This window comes from Ipomoea nil, unplaced genomic scaffold (assembly GCF_001879475.1).
Source record: "Ipomoea nil cultivar Tokyo-kokei standard unplaced genomic scaffold, Asagao_1.1 scaffold0298, whole genome shotgun sequence".
NCBI classification, from domain to species: Eukaryota; Viridiplantae; Streptophyta; class Magnoliopsida; order Solanales; family Convolvulaceae; genus Ipomoea; species Ipomoea nil.
Genome location: NW_017616726.1, coordinates 1,740,657 through 1,747,670, shown reverse-complemented (window position 1 = coordinate 1,747,670; position 7,014 = coordinate 1,740,657). Strand labels below are relative to the sequence as shown.

General features: G+C 33.2%; 1 protein-coding gene across 1 annotated transcript; it reads left to right on the top strand.

The window, feature by feature from the left end:
• The first annotated feature begins 1,233 nt into the window (after window positions 1-1,233).
• Window positions 1,234-5,804, top strand: LOC109157805 (glucan endo-1,3-beta-glucosidase 4-like). Its single transcript, XM_019305647.1, has 6 exons — window positions 1,234-1,367; window positions 1,493-1,543; window positions 2,356-2,486; window positions 3,406-4,653; window positions 5,036-5,063; window positions 5,400-5,804. Exons 3-6 carry the CDS (start codon window positions 2,423-2,425, stop codon window positions 5,560-5,562), a joined length of 1,503 nt encoding a protein of 500 aa, XP_019161192.1. The 5' UTR covers window positions 1,234-1,367; window positions 1,493-1,543; window positions 2,356-2,422; the 3' UTR covers window positions 5,563-5,804.
• Window positions 5,805-7,014: the final 1,210 nt, after the last annotated feature.

Below are 7,014 nucleotides of genomic sequence, written 5' to 3'. Positions count from 1 at the left end.
AAATTCTTTTTTTTTTTTTTTTACGAATTACTCCCATAATTACTTATAAAACTGCGAATATAAAATTTGATTTGTAGGTCCGGGAGTAATTCTGGGTGTAATTCGTACAAGAAAGAGGAATTTCGCACTTCACAAGTTGAAAATAAAGAGAGATCAATATTGACATTACTGAATTGTCCCTTTATTTAACGCGAATTTGACGGAATAACAAATGGAGGACTAAATTGAGCAAAACACAAAAGTCTGGGACGATATTAGGTCAGCAAAGTCGTTTAGGACGAAATTGAGAAAAACCACTATAGTCGAGGACGATTTTGGGTATTAACTCGTTTATGTATTATGGCTTTTGGCTATCTTTGTTAGCATTTTCCTTTCGAGCAATAGCACAAAAACTTTTTTTTTAGTAGAAAATTCATGTAACTTGTTGTGACGTTGCAATTTGCACATCGATTTATTTTTAATTATTGACTATAAAAATGTTACACTTAGTTTAAAATATGTGAAATGTTTTTACCAAGCATCATTTTACCATCGATTTATTTTTAATTATTGACTATATAAATGTTACACTTAGTTTAAAAAATGTGAAATGTTTTTACAAAGCATCATTTTACTATATTTGAGAATGTTTTAGAGTAAAAGAAATATTTTTTAAAATTAGAATTAAATGTGAAACAAATTAGGGACGAGACAAATAAAAATAAAAATGTTAATGTAATTAGAAATAAAAACAAAATCATTGATTAATTATTCAATTGAGGTCGCTTTCTATTTGAATAAAAGTCAATCACAACTCACAAGACTTCAAATACTCATGTTCAATAATAATAGTTTTTTTTTTTTTTTTTTTTTTTTTTTTTTTTTTTTTTTTTTTTGCTGGCATGGTTCAGTATGTAGTATTTGGGGTTAAAGACCAATGTTTAAAACTCGATAGTGGTAGTGTGAGAATTATGTCCCAAGTGTCTAAAGTGGAGAGAACTGTTAAATACACCGACATTTAGTCCTATCTGCTAAGCCACAAAATCATGATTTATCTCTTTTTAAATACTCTATCAGGTCGAGATGTGGGGCCCTTAAGATTGAATATTCAACCTTTTGGAGAATAATAATATTCCATAATAGTTTTTTTTTTTAATTTGAAAAATAAACCAATAAGACAATAATTCCAACATTTTCCATGGCTTTTCGGTGTGGTGGGAAATGTATGTCTCCAAAAAATAATAACAGTGCTCATATGAGTTGTAAAAGCGACCACTCTCTGGTTTCTACTTCTCTAGTCTCTACTACCGCGCTGCCTATCCTATAATGTGATGCTTCAGCTTCCTCCTGGCAAAGTTTGTGGCCTCTTTTATCTCTACTACTCAAAAGTAAAGTGGGGTTCTGCTCATTTCCTGCATTCTGCTTTAGATTCTGTCTTTTTGAGGGAATTCAAGCTTTCTCTCTCAACTTTCTGACTGTGCTTACATTTTCCCCGTTTTGGGAACTTTTGTAGGGTTTTTCTTTTTGGAATGATTTGAAGTGAGATCAGATACTCACTGTACAGGTAATGCATTTGGTTTAAACTTATTTCTTGATCTTCTGGTTTCTGGGCTTAGTCTTAACAACTTTGGTGCTTCTGTAATGTGGATTCTGCAAGTTGCCCAGTTATTGATTTGCTGTTTTACCTGATTCTGAGTGGTTCTTTTTATGTGGCTAGAATGTCAAGTTGATCTTTGTTTTATTTTGGATTTTTATGTGAGCCTCAGTCCTTCAGTTGTTCCTTAATTTGGTTTATGAAGTCTATTTGATGTTCTTGAAGCATTTCTTTGAGGATTAGTTTCACAAATTTTATAATAGCAATGAATCTGAACCTACATTTTGTTATTTCCTTGCAACTGATAAGACTTAGAATTAGGCTTGAAAAGGTTTTGTGCTTGAATGCAAGATAGGGGAGGTTTTAGGTTTGGCTAAAATTGCATGATTATTCTCCATTATTAATAAATATCAAAATATTTTGTTAGTATTTTATTGAAAAATTAGTAGTTCATAGAAAAAATTACTTATAGCAACTAGCAACATAAGGATTGCCAATGAAAAAATAACTTATTAACCTAGCTTTTCTCTTTGTGAAATGCCAACCTGAGGATAAACTTTGCAACTTTCAAATACTTGAGTTGCATGAAAGATTCGACCTCAATGAAAAAAATCCATATGAGGTATTGAGGCGCACATGACTCCTCGGTCCTTAAATGGCTCTTTTCCAGAGCCAAATAGCCAGAACTTGCAAAAGTACCGTCGTTTATGTATGAATGATCAGGTGTTCTTTGAATTGCAGAATTGTAATATAGAGAGCTTGAATTTTCTTTGACAATTCAGGCTGAACCAAAGACGGTGCACTGGTTAAATTGAGGAGATACCAAATCAAATTCTTGTGCTTTGGTTGATGATGCTTAAACTATGGCCAGTAATTTCCCTGCTAATATGTGGGTTGTTGTCCAATATAGTAGGTAATGCAACTAAACTTTGTTGTCAATACTCATCGTATATGGAAACAATGTTTAGTAGCAGATGGGATCACTAATTTCATTTAACATTAGATTTCCGAGCTTCTAATTGGATGGTGTTATAAGAGTATTACCATACCTGTCTTTTTAAAAATGAATTGTTAATATCTAATGATAATTTTTTGCACCTTTTAGCAGTTTTTAAAAAATTATTTGGGGGGAGGGGGTGGTGATGACAGATTTTAACTTGTCTAGGTTTCTTTCAGGTCATTTTTTTTTTTTTTTTTTGAATGCTGCTGGCTCTATTACAATGTAGTATCTGTTCATAGGTCATTTTTTATTTAATTACTTTTATTACATAGTTTATCCTCAGTGGTGCAACTGACGATGTTGAAGTTTACTTGAGTTGACTTTATGGTTCTTTATCAGTAGTATTCTTGTTCTTTTAGTAAAATGAATTGAAAGAGCAGCTCTGTGCTTTATTATAAAAAAATGGTACTACACAGACGTTATTAACCCACTGAAACACAAAGAGTTAATACTACCTCCACTGGGAATTGAACCCATAACCTCCCATTTGGAAGAGCCACTTTGTGCCACTAGACCACAAGGTCATTGGTCATATGAGTTTATATAGTCATGGGTTAGACTAGCTAATTGATTGGATTCAATCTTTTAGTATGATTTGGCCAAGATTATAACATAGTATCAGTGTCGCCATAAGTGACCTTGGCTCAATCTTAGATTATAACAGATGTCATAGCTAAATACCTCACACTATTTGGGACTACTTAAGAAAATAGAGGTGGGCAAAGTATTAAAAATAACAAAGGTGGCATAAATTTGGGGTCTTCAAATCTGATTTAAAGCCAATAAAGTACATATTTTGCAAGTTATTTTCTTATTGGGTATTCACTTTCAGGTGCATTTGTGGGAATAAACATTGGGACCGATGTCTCAAACCCACCATCAGCATTGGATACGGTTGCACTCCTCAAAGCTCATCAGATAACGCATGTGCGCCTGTTTGATGCTGATGCTCATATGCTCAAAGCTCTATCAAATACCGGGATTGAAGTTATTGTAGGTGTCACGAATGATGAGGTGTTAGGGATCGGCGAATCCTCATCAACAGCAGCAGCTTGGGTGAACAATAACGTGGCTGCTTACATGCCATCAACTAATATTACAGCAATTGCGGTGGGAAGTGAAGTCCTAACTTCAATTCCAAATGCTGCATCGGTTTTAGTTCCTGCACTGAATTACCTCCATAAAGCCCTGGTTGCTGCTAACCTAAATGATCGAGTTAAAGTCTCGACGCCTCAATCAATGGACATAATTGCAAAGGCCTTTCCCCCATCCACCGCCACTTTCAATTCGTCATGGAATTCCACGGTTTTTCAGATCCTTCAGTTTCTAAGAAGCACAAACTCGTACTATATGCTAAATGCTTATCCTTATTATGAGTATGTTCAGTCTGATGGTATCTTTCCGATCGATTATGCACTCTTCCAACCTCTTTCCTCAGTCAAACAAGTTGTTGATCCAAATACCCTTTTCCACTACAACAGCATGTTTGATGCCATGGTGGATGCTACATATAACGCTATTATGGCCTTCAACTTTTCAGATATCCCTGTTGTAGTGACAGAAACTGGTTGGCCATGGTTTGGCGGTACAAAAGAACCCGATGCTACTTTAGAAAATGCTGAAACTTTTATTAAAAATTTGATTCAGCGTGTTTCAAATGATTCTGGACCGCCTAGTCAGCCTGGAATTCCCATTAATTCTTATATATATGAGTTGTTTAATGAGGACAAAAGGCCTGGACCTGTCTCTGAGAGAAGCTGGGGTATAATTTTTCCAAATGGGAGTGCAGTTTATCCCCTAAATTTGGACGGTTTGGGCAACATTTCTGATAATTCTTCTGCAGTGTTCTGTATAGCAAAGCCTGGGGTAGAAGCTAAGAAGCTGCAAAGTGGACTTAACTGGGCATGTGGGCAAGGGCATGCTAATTGCTCCGACATTCAACCAGGAAAACGTTGTTATTTCCCCGATAATTTGGAAAACCATGCTTCTTATGCCTACAATGACTATTATCAGAAAATGCATACTCTCGGAGGAACTTGTGACTTCGATGGCACAGCAACCACCACAACAAGGGATCCCAGTAAGTTTCTGTGATTCTTTGAATTTTTTTTTTTTCTTTTGATGTTACATGAACTCTGGAGAACACGTTATCGCTGGCATTGCCCTTTATTTATTTCATTATATTGACTGGAAGCAATATTTGGAAATCCAAAGTTCAAACCCTATGCACATGTCTCTTAAAATTAGATGTCCTCTCCAATAGCTTGCTTCAAATGCCACTTTGAACTTATTTCTTAGAGATATAAGGATTATGTCATAACTGAGAACAATTGTCATTACTTATTCTTTGAAATATGCCACTAAGAGAATTGGTATTAAATAGGGATCACTGCATATATTTCATTTAAATTTGTTACCTAATCTGTTAAAAAGTCTGATCATTTTCTTGTATGCGTATGCAGGTTATGGGTCTTGTAGCTTTACTGGAAGGTAAGAGGTTTTAGATGAAGTCTATTTGCATTGTGTTTTCTTGATCATGGATCTAATTGTTGGGCAGAGGCCGATGAAGGGTCAAGTCCAACACCCTGCCTCTCAATAGTGTGGTCACCTTCCCTTTGAGCTATAGGGTAAACGCTTATCCTAATAAATGGTATCAGAGCCAGGTCACGGGTAGGTGCTGGGAGAGGGAATTGTTGGGCTGAGGCCGGTGAAGGGCCAAGTCCAGCAATTGGTGGCTAGAGGGATTGTTGGGTGGAAGGTTTTTGGCGTAGTGATAAGCGCTTGATCCTAACACAAACAGTATAACATTGTCTTTTTTTGGAACAGTTCAAATTCAAGTATAGCCGGTGTGTTCCCTTCCACTGCATTAGGGCCTGCAAGCCCTGTAACTGCTAAAGGTCGGAGGACTCTAGCTCCTGATCTCGGGAATATTTTGGTGATATTTCTTGCGGTGTTGTTGCTCGAGGTAAATGTAATGTCGAGATCTTGATTCCAATTGTGCTTTGGTAATTGGTATACTATCTTAGGGATTGATTTTAGATGATTGAAGTATTCTATTCTTTTGCCACTGAGTTTCTTTTCATTGAAATGGCTGTTTTGTGCACAGTTCCATCTTTGAAGATCATTAGCTTGCTTTGGTAGTTTGGTTGTGATTTCCATTTCCTTTTTGTAATGGAGAAAACTCAAAATATTGTTCTTTGAATCTTCATTTAATCATTTCTTGCTCTCTGTGTTATTGAGTTTGGGGGAAGGGTTTACGAGTCTTTCACATCAATTCCCATTATTTAATTATTCCATCCAAAGATTATTGTGATTCTTACATTTGACAAGCGCAATGGTAGTAAGGATTGTTGGGGAATTACATATTTATTATCCATTAAAAGTGGACATTCACTCTTTTATTAGAAAGCACTAGTTATAATGCTCGTATTGCGCAATTAAATTAATTTCAATATGATAATTAAAATAAATACTTAGTGCAGTTTTTAAATATCAAAATTAATTAATATAAAATAAAAATAATTATTTTCAATATAATTAAAATTAGTATTTTCAACTTGTAATAATAACAGTAGTAAAGATGAGTATTGTTATAGATAATTATAATTATGAATAAAAAGAATATGTCTTAACAAATTTCATGTTAAAATAAATTAAGTCTTCTTAATTCGATATTGATAAGTAATAGACTTATTGATATTGTCAAAAAGTAATTAAAGAGTTATGTAATGAAGTTATATCATACAAAATCATTATTTTTATTTTTATTTTTTTTGTATGTGTATGTGTGAGGTTTAGATCCAATTGTTATTATATGTGAACTATTCATCTTGTAAACTCTTATTGATATTTTAAAATATTAATTTTTGTCTCTATAAAATTGATTAGATAATAAAATTATTACATTTATTTAAATTCTTAATGTATAGAGAAATTTTGTCTCATAGTAGAGTAACTTGTAATAAAAGTCTTCAAAAAAAAAAACTTGTAATAAAATGTATATTTTAATTAAACTAATATAGATTTGGAATAGAAAATTACAATTTGTGCTACAACAAATAACATTTCATTTAAGCAAAGAGAAGACAATTTATCCTTAGAATAATTATAGTATGACATATTTTTTAGGATTGAAAATTCAAAAAATAAAAGCCTTCACTTTGTTTTAATAGTTGAAAGAAACAAATCAAATTAAATAAATACTATTTTACTTCTTAACACAAAGAAGAAAATAGTTAAAAAAGAATAGAAAAATAAAAAACAAAATGACACGAGTTTCATTTTGTGTACACTAATTTAATTGTTATAATAATAATATAAAAAATGCTAATCATCATTGTTGTTATTAAAAGGTTAATAAATATTTTGTAAGGAGTAAATTAAGAATAATAAAAAGCTAACACAGGTCCGGTCCTATTGTTTTATAGGCTCCGGGCATGAC

Coding starts and splice junctions, on each gene's coding strand:
- LOC109157805 (XM_019305647.1), top strand. CDS start 2,423: ATGATGCTTAAACTATGGCCAGTAATTTCCCTGCTAATATGTGGGTTG. Junction 2,487..3,405: donor GTTGTTGTCCAATATAGTAG/GTAATGCAACTA, acceptor ATTCACTTTCAG/GTGCATTTGTGGGAATAAAC. Junction 4,654..5,035: donor CACCACAACAAGGGATCCCA/GTAAGTTTCTGT, acceptor ATGCGTATGCAG/GTTATGGGTCTTGTAGCTTT.